General features: G+C 37.8%; 1 protein-coding gene across 1 annotated transcript in view; it reads right to left on the minus strand.

Moving 5' to 3' along the window:
* Positions 1 to 11,511: 11,511 nt before the first annotated feature.
* The window catches only part of LOC126922631 (nuclear receptor coactivator 5-like), a 49,748-nt gene continuing 45,322 nt past the window's right edge, over positions 11,512 to 15,937 (minus strand). The window contains exon 4 of the mRNA XM_050735429.1: positions 11,512 to 11,835. Within this exon, the coding sequence (XP_050591386.1) occupies positions 11,785 to 11,835 (51 nt within the window). The 3' untranslated portion in view covers positions 11,512 to 11,784. The remainder of the gene's footprint in view (positions 11,836 to 15,937) is intronic.

The following is a 15,937-nucleotide window of genomic DNA, read 5'->3' on the forward strand; positions in this document are numbered from 1 at the left end:
TATTTCCCTACTGTAGAACAATAAATAATATTTTCTACATCCTTATAGTTCTTACGAACAAGAACATAAAATTCTAATCTATTAGGTCATCCCATAAGTTCGTGCCGTTTTTCGAGCGGTTATATACGTTAAGATTGTTTACATACCTATCAGTTTCATGAAAAAATGTAACGCTTCTTCCCATTTTTCTGGTAGGGCCATTATTCCGTCTCGATAAAAGTTCTCTTGTTTTTCTTTAAACTATGAAATGTATACAGAAAAATCGGCACGAACTTATGGGATGATCTAATATTAATCGTTTCTATATGGTCCAGTTAATTATCGTATTTTGTATGAGATTAATAAGTATCCCAACACTCGTGAATCACTGACCGCGCTTTCTGAAGGGAAGCCGGAAGTGAAATCTTTCTTATATATCAAAAAATGTTCCATCAACTATAGAAGAAAATATAGAAGTCTGAAAGGTTCTAATTGCGAGGGTGACTGGTGAAAAAGATTGTTGCCGAAGATTGGAAAAGTCAGCTTGCTGGTAGCGTTATAGGGAGACTTGGGTTTGATGAGTCGGGTAACATCGGCTATAAACGAGTATTGTAATCGATAAGTAGGTCTGGGTTGTGTCTAGGTTGAATCGGCCAGCGTGCTACTAAAATTTGTCAAAGCTGAACAGACCAACGCCAAGGCAAATAATCCCTACGATATTGTTGTTTTTGACGTGAAAATCGATGAAACCGGCTTGTAGTTTCGTGTCACCATCCTATTTATTCCCACAGACGCATAAATCATTTTGTTTTTTCATTGAGAAATTCTGGCGATTCTCAAGTTTCGCTCGTCTCGAGACTTTCACGTCATGAGATGGTTACGTGAGAATCGTTCTTAAATCTACAGGAAAAGAACAGAAATATCTGTAACGTTATATGATTATCAGCTTCTATAACTGAAGAGCTGTTAGATAAAACGACTCTTGTCTGCGTTTATATTTCTTTAAAAACACAACAAAATACTCTAGAATTTGTAATCTAGTACTATTTAACACATCTCAATTTTCTTTAACAAAATATTCATCATAGTGCTACACAATTACTATAATCTGGCCTTGTGTGTTTAAATAATTACTAGGTATGTAAGCTCAGGAAATCCATCCGACTTAAATAACGTTGGAGACGTCTGAAGCCTGGTCAAATCATTCTCCGTTCCCATTTTCGACCATTAAATTACCATTAAGTCACCTAAGTTAAATATTTCAAGATAAAAATTCAAAATATTTAACAATTACGAAACGAGGTGTAACAAATGAGAAATGAGAAATGAGATAATCCAATGTAATAATAAAAAATTAGATTCGAGAAAGATTCGAGATTGCGCTCACAGCGCAAGAAGTTTTTAAACTGATTTCCCTTCCGGCGAAAGATATTAAACCAGGAAGGTAGGATATTTTTCCAGGATTTAGAGTTACGCGCGACATTAAATTGAAATTCTTCGTGCTGCAAGCTCTAATTACTAATGTTTTAATCAGACGCGGGGAATGCAGATTCAGCGGCTCACTGTCAACGCTCGCTTTTCCGCCAGCTTGTCAAGAATTTAACTAGGTCAGCTTTTTGTTTTGCCGCTGGGGTCAAGACGCGGCCTCAGTGATTTTTCTAATCGTCGTTAATCCTTCCTCCTTTCTTTTTCTTATCCAGCTGAGTAAAAGTACAATCTATTATAGCCTAACACTGTTTTCAACGGAATCGAAACACTTTTCTTCTCCGCTCAGATTTTTGGCGAAACGTGTGATAGTGATAAAACGTCGTAGGGGAAATAAGGGAATTGAATTATTTAAATAAGGATTCTTCGACCTCAAATGCCAAACCCTAAAGTGTAGACGAGCCACACGATGGCGCCTTAAAGTTTTTGTGCCAATAGACGCCAGTAACCTTTGGCACTGTGCGTGGCTTGTTTCTGAAAAAAAAAATTCCTTTACATGACGAACCACTATCCGTCAAATGGAACTTCAATGTCGAATCACTTTACAACCTTCGAAATAAAATTTTATGGGAGGTTGAAAATTGAAAATGTCTATTTTGATCGCGAAAATTATCGCAATAGTATTAATGATTATTTCAATAAATTTCTCTCGTTTGGTTTCTTGTGATTTATGTAATCTATGCTTCAAGACTGATAGTTGAACGCATTTATTTCGATAATAATGTTTGGACAGAGACGCGAGAAAAATCGATCTTCAGTTTCCTTAAGAAGGTAACTAGACCTTCGTTGGAATGGAGGCGCCTCGTACAATGCGTAGCCGCCGCTTGTGGTCGACTAAGCAAACTAAGAACTACGAAAGTTCCTATTTCCCGCCGAAAGGATATCGGAGATATAGAATCCTCTTTTACCGACCTACGATAAAGCAAGTATAACATAAAGTGTTATGGAAAACTGAACAGACCGTCAGATGGCTCGAAGCTGCAGAACGAAGTCTACAATGTCGACTTAGTTTTATTATACAGTTTTATATGAATATTCTAGAACACTTTTCTTTCACTCCCTCTCTTGAAGGGTTAACAATTATAAAGTAGAATCCATAAACTATAGAATTAAGAGACTGTAAGATGAACAAATTGTAACTGAAACTCAAACAGCACATATCTGTGAGGAATTTATCTTTTTTCATACCAAAATTGCTGTTATTATTCCACGAGAACTGAATGATATATTGTTCAACGAATCTTTGCTTCGTCAGAAAGAAATCTGAAAAACCTATTAGCGGGATTGCCATCAAGCCGGAGGCTCTTTGAATAATCGCCTCTCTCTATTGTCATCGAACGGGAGCGTCTCCCTCTGTGTCGAAAGAATCAATGCTTAAATGTACAACCACCGAAACTCGTTACTTCTCTACCGAATGAATTCACAGCATTTTTGAGCGGTGCTTACCAAAACGTTTGTCGTTTTAATTATTCACTAGTTCCTCGACATCTTCACTCCCATTTCCATAGTAATTACAACTGCTAACTTCTTTCTTTTACCGTCTTTTTTCATGGACTATCTGTTCATCGAATCTTCACCGTTTTCTACGAATCGCATCAAGTGGATGGGTTTCTATCTTCTGAACCATCTTAGACATTGGGATAAAGTTTTTTGAATGGACAGTTGAAAATTCAACTTAGAAGATAAACGAGGAAAAATAATGAAAAAAGTATCTAATTTGCAACGTTTTAAAGAACAAAAATGTCTAATTGGTAAATTCATGTTGTTTCAAATGTACTAAAGGTAAACTTCAAATTATCTATCAAAATGTATTAAAAATGTACTAAATTCAAACTCCAAATTAACTTCAAAGGATTAATTAAATTAAAAGTTAAACATATGTACCAAATAATAATAACGTACCACATACCAAGAACATTTAACAGAAAAGTTCGTTCCATTCCAAATATTATTTATTCCTTTACTACACTATTCCAAATGTCGACAATATCAAACAATAAAACTAATAATATTCCAAACTCTAAAAGTAGCTATTCAACAAGTTACAGTAAGTATCACAAACATTAAACCTAACAGTAAAGGCCAAGCTACCAATTTAAGCACTAAAGATACCTAAATATCCCCCCTAATATTTCAAAAATGAAGTACTTAACTAAAAAATTCATACAATCCTGAATACAAAATATCAATATACCAAAGCAAGAAATCGATACAACTCCGAATGTTAAAAATACCTACATTGCTATTTAATATGGATGATAAAATTTCAAAGACAAAGTGTTTAAAAAGCCAAACTAAAAAGCTTCATACCGCCCTAAATAAACAACCAGCGAACAAACATCAACACAGTCAGCTTTTAAACGGCGGACCCCCAACCCCAGAAACATGAAACTCTCTCCCTTAATCATTCAGCACCACAAATGCCAACGTTCTTCCGCAAAACACTCGTGTTTCTCTTTTATTTACATCGAGGTTCTCCTGCATTCGCCGGAATGCGGTCTATGTATCATTCTAAATTTCATTTCCAAGCGAAACAGCGTGCACCCGCACCTGTATACGCTTTAGCTCGCGGTTGCATCATCACGTCGCCTCGTCTCCGGAAATGTAGGCCGCTTCTATCCATCGTGTTGAGCGAAGCGGCGCGGATTTAGCATCTCTAGCCATTACCACTTTTGCCCCTCCCCCCTTCTGGTACCTTTTCAGGCCAGTTCGTTCTGTCGAGAGAGCACGAGCCGGTCCTGTCGATGCTTTCCCAGAGGCACGCGAGACACGCGAGACGATTCCGTGACACGGATCGCAGCTGCGACGCTGCACCGGCAGCAATAAACGAAGGTCGAGCCGTAAATTGTTCTCGATTGCGACAAATTAGCGGACGATCGCTATCGCGGGGCCTAAAATTATTTTCTTCCAGAGGCGAGTGCGCGATAATCGCGACAAACGAGTGTTACTCGCGTGATCGCTCTGCTAATACCAACTCCGTCCCTCCATTAAATTAGGCTCTCCCAATGCAATTAAGAAATTAAAAGTTCGGTAATTTCGGTTGCGTTAGCGAGCTCCGCTGACGCAAATGTCACTTGACTCATGGAGAATAGGTAACGGACAGCTCTTTCCATTTACTGGAATAAGTACATATGCATATTTTACGGGGGATACATAAAATGGTTTGGAGTGCTTTGGAGTATCGTATTTTGGATGCAATATCGTTTATAAAGTGAGACGTTTTGATACAAATACGATTTGCAACACGGTGGTGAATTTGCAATAAGTGATAAATTTGCAATAGGTGGTGAATATCTCCTTCTATTTATCGATGATAGTTTGTATTAGATAAAGGGTGCATGCAATGGCACTGTGAAGTACTTTTCTAGGTATAATAGTTTTTATAAAACGAGTGGTTCCGGTAGGGATGCAATCTGCAATGTGAAAATACTAATAAGTAGTTCTTCCGTAGACTTGCAGCGTTTGATAGAGCGTGCACAAGGTGATGCGTTTGAAGTACTTTGAAGTGTTATTTGCAGCGGGCTCTTTTTTTTACGGAATAGTTTTTGTAAGATGAATTGTTCTGACAGAAATGCTATTTGCAGCATGAAGGACAGATGACAAATAGTTCGTTCTATACCAGAAGTGCTAAGTACAGAATACATGCAGAGTAGAAAGTTTGAAGTACCTTAGAGTGTTGTATAATGTATTGTATAGAATATAAAATACATTTCCAAGGGACTTGATACTTCTTTCGTACTTGGATAATCAACTAGAGGTTACATGAGATGGAATGTTTCCATTACTTTATAGCAGATTACATACGATTCCTATCGTACAGAATAGATCGTTAATGGGAGGAACATCGTATAACGCACAACGTCCTGCTTATTGCAGAGTTTGATATAATTAGAGTGTTCTATGCGGAACGTTCTATATACACTCCATATAGTACCCTATATAGCGTGCTCTATATAGCTGTGTGCACGGTGTCTTGTACAAATTGCTCTGTACAGGATGGCCTAAATACATGGTACCCTGTATCCCAAATACACACTGGTATATATCTAGCATGCTTTATATTCCAAATACAAAATTTCTCGTGTCCGAAATATTTTCATTTAAAACGATGGCTCGACCGTTCTTCTCTTTTATACCACGAACCTTTTGCCCGAATTGAAATACACCGACTCACGAAGATATTCGTATCGTCGAATGCGAATATTAATATAATCGGCAAAAATTCAAACAGACGTACAATAAATATCTTGTATCTTTCTTATGATAGATATTTTCGGATTGGTTTCAGATTTTATTAATATAATCACAGGATAGTCGTATCTTATTATAATATCAATGAAACTTCAAAAAAGTTTCGTATAACACTCATAACATATTCATAAAAATCTTCTTCGCTGTGTGCTTGAATACATTCATGAGCCTGTGTACGTTATCTATCTCTCTTGTGCCAAAGATCTTCATATAACATAGAATGTATTCAGTATTTAGAGGTGTCAGACAATTTTCAGAACCCGGAAATTCTAATTGTATTCCGGCCGTGTCAATTTACTCGCATGGCCACGATCCTCTCCAGTTACCACGTTCGAAGAACAACAGCAAACTTTGCTGTTTTCGGCTGGTAGCGATAAACAGGGTCCTCCTGGTAGGTTTTAGTTCCCTGAACGGACAGTCGACAGACGGCAGATGGCAAGCACCTGACAGAGTTCCCTTTCGAAAGGTCCCTTTCCCTAAAAACCCAACTCTCTGTACCTCGATAAGATCTCTCGAAAATCTTCCAATTTTATGTTACCATCGTTCGATGATAATTCCACAGAGAAATGAAACGTCGCGTCGCGTACATGGTTTGTTACTCGCCCTTGAACCGACAACGAAGACGACGGGACGGAGAATCATATGAAGGCGAATTAGATCCAATCGAATGATTAAGGACGACAGGCGACTGTTCGAGGTAGACCCGATTACCTCGAAATAGCGTAACTCGGATGAGAAATATACATTCCTGTTCAAAAATATTAGGACACTTAAAAAACAAAACGGGGATAAACTTGAAAAATCATTACGAGAGTTGTTAAAACTTATTAATTACTAATTCATATTTGTATGGAAGAACAGAACCAGAGTAAAAATTGAGCAAAGATTTCTTCATCCGTCAAATGTTACAATGAGTACTCTGTTTTAGATATTGTAGATATTTCTTCATGTTATAAGTATTCTATGCATTTTAGAATTTTCAAATTTCCAATAAATTCATGGTACAACTATGAAATTAGCAGAAGCTTCTAGAACAATAATTCACAAACTAATATTATTAACAAATTGACAAGTTACGGCTTCTAAATAGGTTATCGACTTGTCTTCTATAAATTTACAGTTTCGCATCGAATAGGATAATCAGGCGAATTGTAACTTGTAAAATTTCATTATAAAATTTAATTTAATTTGTAACTTTCGTTGTTGTAATATCACGAAGAAAATTTTGTGACAAATCAGTTGCATAAAAAAATGTTCTAATATTACTTATGAATGGAAATGTACATAGAATCGATATTATTGTAAAATAGGCGAAGCACTCTCTTTCATGGGAAACATACCTAATAGGCGAGAACGATTTATTAAAACATCGTCGCGTTGGAACAATACAAATTGCGAGAATTATCACCAATTATTCCAGACCTGATAATTCTACGGTCGAATAATTATACGGGCTCGCTGAACGTTGCTCATTATCCCTGTCATCTTCAGGCGAGTCTGTACAATGAATATGACCCACTATAATAATTATACGCGTCTCGCGAGGATCCTAATTTTGTGGGTCACTGGCGACCTTTCTCTCTCTCTCTCTCTCTCTCTCTCTCTCTCTCTCTTTCTCTCCCTCTTTCCCCCTCTCTTTTAAGTTGTTCGTTGTTCCGTGTTCATGGTGTTAGCGTGGCGGTGAATAGCGTAACGCTGGATCAAGAAAGGTGGGAGACAGCCCGATAATTATGCTGGTCGTTGCTCTAGGCGCACGACATGCTTCGCTATTAAGCAACCAACTATATATAGTACCACTCATAATTATTCGAACGATTTATATTTTACTTCACGTTTATCGCGGATATAAAATAAATATTCAAATGCAATATAAAAACTAAATAAGGGTTCCTTTCCAATGTTAACACACACGATTCTCTATTGGAATAATGGATATTATTTTTGATCAATTATTGATCATATCGATCCTCTCTTTCGTCTCTAGACTTCGTTTAAATTATTCAAATACTCCATTGGTTGTTGATACTGTTTGAATAATAGATCGCAGATTTTTATGCAGATATTTTTATGAGCAAAATTGAAGAAGTACAGAGATCTATTTTCCTCTTTAAATATTGTAACGAGTACTTTATTTCAGGTGTTTTGTACGTTTTTACGTATCGCGTACATTCTACCCATCTTTGTAAATTTGAATTTCTCTAATTACGAATGATAATGCATTTACATACATGAAGTTACAAGTTGGCCAAAGTCTGAATAATCAGAAATAGCAAAGCATATCGGCTATGTAAAATTCTAAAAATACCGTAAGTCGATCGAAAGATTTTCTATGTCTAACAATCTGGTCCCCGCTCGTTATTCACTTTCATCGCCGACATAGATTCCTTGTAGTTACCTACTTTCGTCCGTGATTTCGTTCAAAGAAATCGTTCCGGTGTTTTATGCAAATTCCGGGATCGGTAAGATCCTTTCTGTTCCTAGTATTCTACAAAAATTACATGCGGTGCCGGTTCGTTAAACGAAGGGCTGGTGGTTCGTGAAATCGGCCAGTAGATTCCTGAGACGCCTGGAAACTCTTTTATTGCGCCGACTTTGTACGAAATTTCGTCGTTTCGTAGAATTTTACGATCCACCACCGCCGCAAAACGAGAATGAGAGTCCCGATCTGTACACCCATCTACTCGGACGAATTACATAAAAATCCCCTCCGACCGACTGCTGGCCAGAGTTTTTATCGCAATTTCATAAAAGCGTATCCCCGAAAAATTTTATTATACCGTTTATTTTTCTGGGTAGGAAACACGACCAATGCGCGCAGGCAGTTAAGAAACGGTCTTAGGATAATCCTGTCGTACGTTTTACAGCTCGCACTTACACGACCCTGTTGCACACCCACCGTCGATTATACGCCAGTGTGTACGTGCGTGTATGCCTCTATACCGTCCAGCTTTCTCTTTTTATAGCCTTCTAAGCATCGTGCCCGCCTCCGAAGCCTCAACACTAACCAACAAACCGTGTACGATCGTTGCATGGACACACGTTGCATACGTGGGTGTAACGTGACCACCGTTCAATCTAAGTGAACGTCGGTGTGCCGGAGGAACCACGGAGGCGGATGGAGATTCATCGAGGTACCATTTTTGTACGAAGCGAGAACCTTCGTGTTGTATCGGAGGAAACTCGAAAACTCAATTTTTTTTTCCCCGTCGTCTACATGGATTATTCACCCGGGTATAATAATGGTTGTGTGGATATTCAATTTTTAAGCAAGATTAATTACGGTGTACGGTGGAGGAAGATACGTAGGATGGTATTCATGTAGCGCAGTTGGAGATACGGCTAAACCTTTAATACTCTGTGGAACTGGATTCGACACTTTCTTTCTTTTCATTGTTTTTAATTTGTTAGATGTGAAATATTCTTTTACGTTGAAACTTATTGAAATCTGTTAACGTAGATATCGTTAATATTGGCTGATATAAAATAATATAAATCATTGTTAATAGCATAAATTATTGAAGATTGGGAAGCGTGAAGATATTAAGTCTATTTGGAAATTTCGTCGTCAGATTTTAAATATAACACGTATACCACTTTACTTGAAGATGTTCATAAATCACAGACAGATAAAATATGGTGTATATTATATTACGTATAAGACAATTGACAGAATATCTTAATTACAAGAATGAAAGATTCAACAACGATGAAGCAAAGAAATTGTCAAAACAGATGAAACGTCAGGAAAGCTGCTTAATTGACGTTGATGTCAATTGAATTTTTTCCTTATAAAAAAGGAAGAGGAATAAAACTTCTCGATCAGCTTAATATATTCAAATCGTGAATAATTTTTAAAATTACCTAGTTAAGCAACGAAATAAAATATTATTTCAACCATAAATAACTAATATTATAATAAATTAAGAAATATCATTTCAACAATTCGTCATGAGATTGGTGGACGAGCGTGTCCACGAACTTGGAGAACCAGGTTGGTCACCAGTTGTCGTGTGTTTATTGCAATAGGTCGACGCGGTCGAAACTTTTTATGACCGTTTAATGTCCAAGGTAACACGAGGAGTTATTCGGTTCGCGACGCGCCTCCCTTTCTCCCGGGGAGGAACACGAGGACGACGAACGGACGAACGTGTGGAACACGGTGATCTTTCTCTCCGTCGCGCCGCGGTCCAGAGACGCCCCTCGCATTTAGGCTCCTCTAATCACTGCCGGACTCCGAGGAATATCGCGTCGAGATTGCAGTTTCTCATGCAAATGGAGCGACAGATAAGCGAAGCAAGTGGCCGAAAGTGCTGGTACAGACATTAACGAGGCAATATTTTTCCGCGGTGCCTTGCGAATTCTCTCGTGATCTGCCGATCGCTTCTTCACGGTCGTGCAACACTTATTTTCTGCATTTAAACCGATTTATCGTCGCCATTATATTCGAGACACGATTTATCGGTAAACGTTCGATCTTATAGATTTGCTCCTTCAATTTCTCGAATTTAAATTAAACGTTGATTGTTTCTGCTTTTCGTTTTAACATTCTTCAGAGAAATTTTCTACGTTTAATCTTATCGATAATGTGGTTGATACACGCGATCGATCCACGATGGTCAGGATGACACGGATAAAGTAACGATTACTGTTCGTTCAAGTGACCACAGGATGGAATCGAGCAGGATTAATTAATTGAACGTGTGACCTTCCATAAATTGAACAGAAGGACTGAAATCACTATAGACGGAAATTCAAGCGTGGTGGCTAGCGAGAAAACGCTCGATACCTCTCGAATAACTGGAATCAGCCCTGCACTCGTTACTATAACACGATTGGCACGAGTACTCGGACACGCGCGTGCCGCACAAATTACTCCGCTCGTTCGCTGTTTACAGTCATTGGCACGTAAATGCGGCGCACGCAGACGCGTTTGCACGCGCCTGCACGATCATCGCGTAGCTTGCCGGCGAGAAAGAAAATCACTAAATAAGATCATCGTCGAACACCGCGATTACGCAATCTTGCTCCGTATAATCTCAATATTCGTAGAACGTACGATGTTATAATTTCATTAACTTTTTCTTAATCCTCTCTCCTCTTGAGAGTTTCTATTTTTTTCCTATTTTACTGATTAAGTTTGAATCTCTTGCTTCGTGAAACATTAATATTCGTAGAATCTACAAAGTTATAAGTTTATTAATTCTCTTTTTTCTCCTTTGAGAATTGTTATCTTTTTTCTTTTCGATTTTATGACTCAAAGTTTGAATCCCTTGCTTCGTAAAATTTCAATAGTCGTGAAGGTCATGAAATTGTAATCTCATTAACTTATTCCTAGCCTTCCCTTCTCTTTCCAAAGCTTGTTTTCCTTTCAACTTTACGAACTGAAGTTTAAATATCTTGCTCCGTGTAATTTTAATATTCGTAGGAATACTACCGGTCACCGGCTAATTTTATTAACGTTTCCTGCCACCTTGAGATTTTTTATACTTTGAAGTTTTATGGATTAAAGCTGAAACCTCTTTTGAATAGAAGGAAAGAAATCGAGGACTGTGACAACGCTCGATGTAATTGATTCCACCGAGCTGTTTACGACTAACCAGTTTAATGTCTCAAGTATGGCCTTGTTGACTATTCCGTACATACCAATTCATAGTGTTTTATGAGTCATTTCGTTTCGTTCTATACGTAAGAATCGTACATGCGAGGGTTTGTGATACGTCGTAAATATTTCAATAAAAAATTCTTTCGATACTGAATATTTTTGTATTTTGAATATATTTTAATAAAAAAAGTCGATCGATAAAGGAATACCATATAGATACAGGATGTTTCATGGCGTCGAGAAATTTATAGAGACGGAACCGAACACGATGAAAGAAACTGAATTAACAGCAGAGTACTCGATTCAGTAAATTAATTGCTCTCGCAGAAACCTTGCCCTCAGCTTAATTAGGTCCATTTTTTTTAATACACATAGCGGACGTGACTAACAAAACAAGATTCGTCCGCATCTTCTATTTCGTTTGATTGTAGAAACCCGTTGCAAGCCAATCTCGTATTTCCCAGTGATCATACCTTGATCGTATTTCTTTCTCGTTGTTTGTCAACCAACATGATCCTCTATTTTTAAAAAAAAAAGCGGAAGTCGTTAAATTATCAAAAGCGTGTTTCTCTCTTTTGAGAGACAGAAAGTATCAGCGTGACGCAATATAACTTAAAAATCAAATTTCGTCGGATCCAAACGAGGAAGCGTATTACACACGTACGACGAGCAAAGGCAAGCGAGATATTGAAAAAAAGGAGAAGAACAAAGCGATAAATCAAGCAGTCGTTCATTAATGTGCAAATGTGATGGTCGTCGAAAAAAGATGTGGCCGGAGAACGAAGTGCGCGAACGAGCCCTTCGACTTTTCCTTTCCGATTCTTAGAAGCGGCAATTAAGATCGGAGCAATTCCATCGACGACAAGCTGCGCGCAACCGCGTATTTTTCTTTTGCGCTATTAACGAGCTTCTTGCAAGAATAATAATTTAATCGGTCACCGACGCGAGTGTCTGTCTTTTTGCAAACAAACACACACGTACATACGCGAAAGAGCGGAATCGCGCGATCAACACAAACGTAACACAACCGACAACGTGTTTGTCCAGTTATCATTATGCGCAACCTAATTACCGGCCAATGGTTTCATGGAACGCCGACCGAAATCCAATTGACGAGATGTCCACGCGATTGCCAATTCACTGACGAATTAAACGCCCGCTGCTGTCGTTCCTCCGGAACATTTACATATTTAATGCCAAGGACTTGTCGTGAGTTATACCCGAAATGTGGGCGTTACCCGCGGCCACGTTTATTTTCTTTGAAAAGTAATCGCTTTTGATGGAGAGCTGCGTCGACGTGGAAATTATCGAGTCTCGTTATCGTAGAACGCGCGCTCCACTCACCTCCTCTCTTTTTCTCTGTATGTACTCGCCAACTCCTAGTAACTCGCATGGAATTAACTCTCGTTAATTCAAAGTTCGTTATGTTCGGAAAATTGAAAAGCCACAAAGGTGGCGGGGGAATTTTAGGCAAATCAACCCTCTGTGAGCAAACCTGGGTCTTTCACGTTCCAGTCAAATCCTTCCGATGTTTCAAAAAGTTTGAAAAAATTCTAATACACTCTGTTAGTATCGCTACGGTATTGTACAAATGTACGAAACCTTCTTTAATAAGAATAAATATTTAGAGGAAGGAATTGAAGAGGGTGGAATCTTGGTCGAGTTGTCAGCGACTTTTATCAGAACTTAATTCTTCCACTAAATAATCTGAAAAGTTTCCAGAATATTTAGCAATGTCTGTTTAGCAACATTAGCATGTTAAGCGAGATCTTTTTACGACAAAAGTTTGAAACATTTTCCAACGAAAATAAGGATTCGAAGAGGTTATGCAGGCTAATAAATAAATTAATCAATTGCTTAATTTGCTTACAAGATTCTGTAGATACTTGAAATAATATCCTGAATAATATACAAGTCTGTTTGTTTTAACGACGAGCTACGTTTAAATGTTTTGGAACATTTGCATACATCGTTGCAAATAAGCGTATACGCGATGGCATTAGCAATGACTGCAGCAAAGTCATCCTACTATCAAGAATGACGACGCGTTTTATCAATCCTATTTACAAAATCGACGAACACTTCCACTGTATCGCACGTCAACGATGGTAGTTTCCATCGATTCGAGAATCGCTTCATTCGTCCACCTACGATCAACATAATAATCGTAATTCTGTTCCATCAACGAAATCGTCGACCATTTGCTAATAAAATATCTTCACCTTCGAAATTTTTCTTACTAAGTATTACCGTATATTGCCAATCGTAAAATCGAGGGAACAAGTATGTACATATATACCGAAAAATTCGTCGCTCAAAAAGTCGTTTCCTCGCATATCGATGAAGTTATTTCTCGATTACGAAGTTTCGAGTTTCTCTTGAAATTCCTCGATATCTACTTCCACATGTTTTCATTTTCGTTGCTGATGAAACATTCAATAAGTTATGTTTGCGAAAATATATTAAGTTATTCGAGAAGTTCATAGTGTTTCTAACATGTAGTTTTTAATAAACTATGACAGAATTCATACGTTGAATATGGCTATCTGATGAATATTCTAAGTTTTGCGAAATATATACTTTCAGCAAATGTGTAATTTTATATATATTTCCATACTTGTTTACTAATAGATGTGTTTAACATTATTAATATAATATCGTTTTCTATAATATATATAGCTAGAGGGAGATTACTTATGCAAATTCATACTTTTATAAATATAATTTAAAGAATGGAATCTAGATAAAAATTTACGTTAGCTTTACCTACTAAATATCACTACAGACAGGTTCACATATTTTTCCAATTTTATGCGCAATTCGTGCATTTATGAACCTGCAAATTTCGAAAAACTGCATAAAAATGTACACAATATACTGATAATAATATTTTATTACAATCTAATCTAATGATTCTAATATATTCATAAAAGGTGTCTGCGAGTGTTTGAATGCTTTCATAAATCTCTATAGTTGAATGGTGCAAGTGGCTGCAAGTAATTCTATAAAAATGCAATATCTCCAAATTTTTCCTCAATTTCTTAATGAAGAAGGATGCATCCTTTCTACATGAAAATATCGCGATTACAGATAGTTTTGCACCGATTAAAGTCACGATTTACAGTACCTATGTGCGACTCTGCCAGTCGGGACGATAATAAACCTATAGCCGCGATAAAGATAAACAGCTATCTCGTGACAGAAGCGTAAACTTGTACGAGGCAAATATATCAGGTAACGATATGCTTTTTAAGGTGGCCATTATTTTCCAACTAGTTAACAACTTTCTGCTGAAAGCGGGGGTATCGATTATCGCGCGCCATAAATATCGTAACGATTTCACAGAGCCCTAGATGCCCGCATATCGCGAACGATCGGGTTCTCCGCAAAACGAAACAGGTCCTGGGCTTTGACGTTGGCGCGTATCCAAACCACCACATAGCTACACCATAAGAGCACGTGGGTGTTTTAAAGGCACCTCTGCGCGTTCCACGCGCGCGCGAACGCGAATCGACTTTCACGAAACGAATCGGCCGCGAGTCACGTTGACAGTGTGTAAGTAAACGCCCGGCACACCGTACATGGAAACCCGTTTGCACGTTGTTTCCTGCTTGCACGGTTCACCGTGTCGCCCTTAAATAACGCAATTAAAACGTTCCTTCACGCGGCAGAATCGCGGAGGAATCACTTACGTCCGGCTTTATCTTCGACGAATGAAAAAGTCCACGGGTAAGACTGGTTCCATTACCGAGGCCCTGGACAGCCACGAAATTAACTTTAACGCGCGAGAAACCTCGCCAATGAGGGATCAGCGGTCGCCATGGGGTTCCATGGTGCTACACAGGGCTCCGTAAGACGTGGTAATTAACTGGAAATATTCGTTCGTACGGGAACAACGTTTCTGTATGCTGATTGTTTAGTACAATTTTTTGTGAAATTTTGTATTCTTACTGTTTTGTGACCGTTGAGTGTATGTAATTTCGTATGAGAATTGCTAGTATACGAGTGTACTATTACATAAGAATTTTTGGATCTGGCAAAGTAACAGATCTAAAAAAAAAAACAAGTGCTTGTATAATTATCAAAAACATGCGAACGATTCTATGATAAAATTAATATCGTCTCTTATTGAGACAGAAAACATGAACGTATATATGTACCACTTTGCATTTATTATACTAGCTTAATTGTAAACATCAACGTAAAAATCTAACACAAATTATTGCACGTCATTTATAATCCAACATCTAGTTCAGAGCTAACACACTACCCTTTTCAATATTTTATTCGTTCTATTATTATTTTTACGTTATTTTTTCTATATTTCTATAAAACACGTGACATTTAAACCTAAAAGAACTTACGTGTTATTCGCGTTAAATTTTAATGAGCGACGTAATTATATTCGGTCGGTGTTACCGCAACAGTTTCGGGACTTTAGTGAAAGCCGAGAACAACTTGAACAATCTTTTCACACACGTCACGCGTTGCCACGAACACAGGCCGGTAATTCGCTCCCCGTTTATAGAACCATTCGTACTTACGTCTACCGTCAAGTATTTTTCATAATTTAATGTTCGATAACATACTGACATTTATGGCAATCGAAAGTTCTCTTCT

This window comes from Bombus affinis, chromosome 12, assembly GCF_024516045.1.
Source record: "Bombus affinis isolate iyBomAffi1 chromosome 12, iyBomAffi1.2, whole genome shotgun sequence".
In the NCBI taxonomy this organism is placed as follows: Eukaryota; Metazoa; Arthropoda; class Insecta; order Hymenoptera; family Apidae; genus Bombus; species Bombus affinis.